Here is a 290-nt window from a genome sequence, read left to right on the forward strand (position 1 = left end):
GAGGGAGCGCCGCACTGTCGGAGGGTCAGTACTGAGGGAGCGCCCGCACTGTCGGAGGGTCAGTACTGAGGAGCGCCGCACTGTCGGAGGTCAGACTGAGGGAGCGCCGCACTGTCGGAGGGTCAGTACTGATCTGTGGGGGTACTGAGGAGCGCCGCACTGTCGGAGGTGCCGCCTTTCGGATGAGACATGAAACCGAGGCCCCGTCTGCCCTCTCAGGTGGATGTAAAAGATCCCACGGTCACTCGTCGACGAAGAGCAGGGGAGTTCTCCCGGTGTCCTGGCCAATA

At 63.4% G+C, this 290-nt stretch overlaps 1 protein-coding gene across 1 annotated transcript in view; it reads right to left on the bottom strand.

Annotated features, from left to right (window-relative positions):
• Nucleotides 1-215: 215 nt before the first annotated feature.
• The window catches only part of selenoj (selenoprotein J), a 19,016-nt gene continuing 18,941 nt past the window's right edge, over nt 216-290 (bottom strand). Inside the window, exon 9 of the mRNA XM_067985530.1 lies at nt 216-280. Coding sequence (XP_067841631.1) covers nt 216-280 — 65 coding nt within the window. The remainder of the gene's footprint in view (nt 281-290) is intronic.

This window comes from Heptranchias perlo, chromosome 6, assembly GCF_035084215.1.
Source record: "Heptranchias perlo isolate sHepPer1 chromosome 6, sHepPer1.hap1, whole genome shotgun sequence".
Classification (NCBI taxonomy): domain Eukaryota; kingdom Metazoa; phylum Chordata; class Chondrichthyes; order Hexanchiformes; family Hexanchidae; genus Heptranchias; species Heptranchias perlo.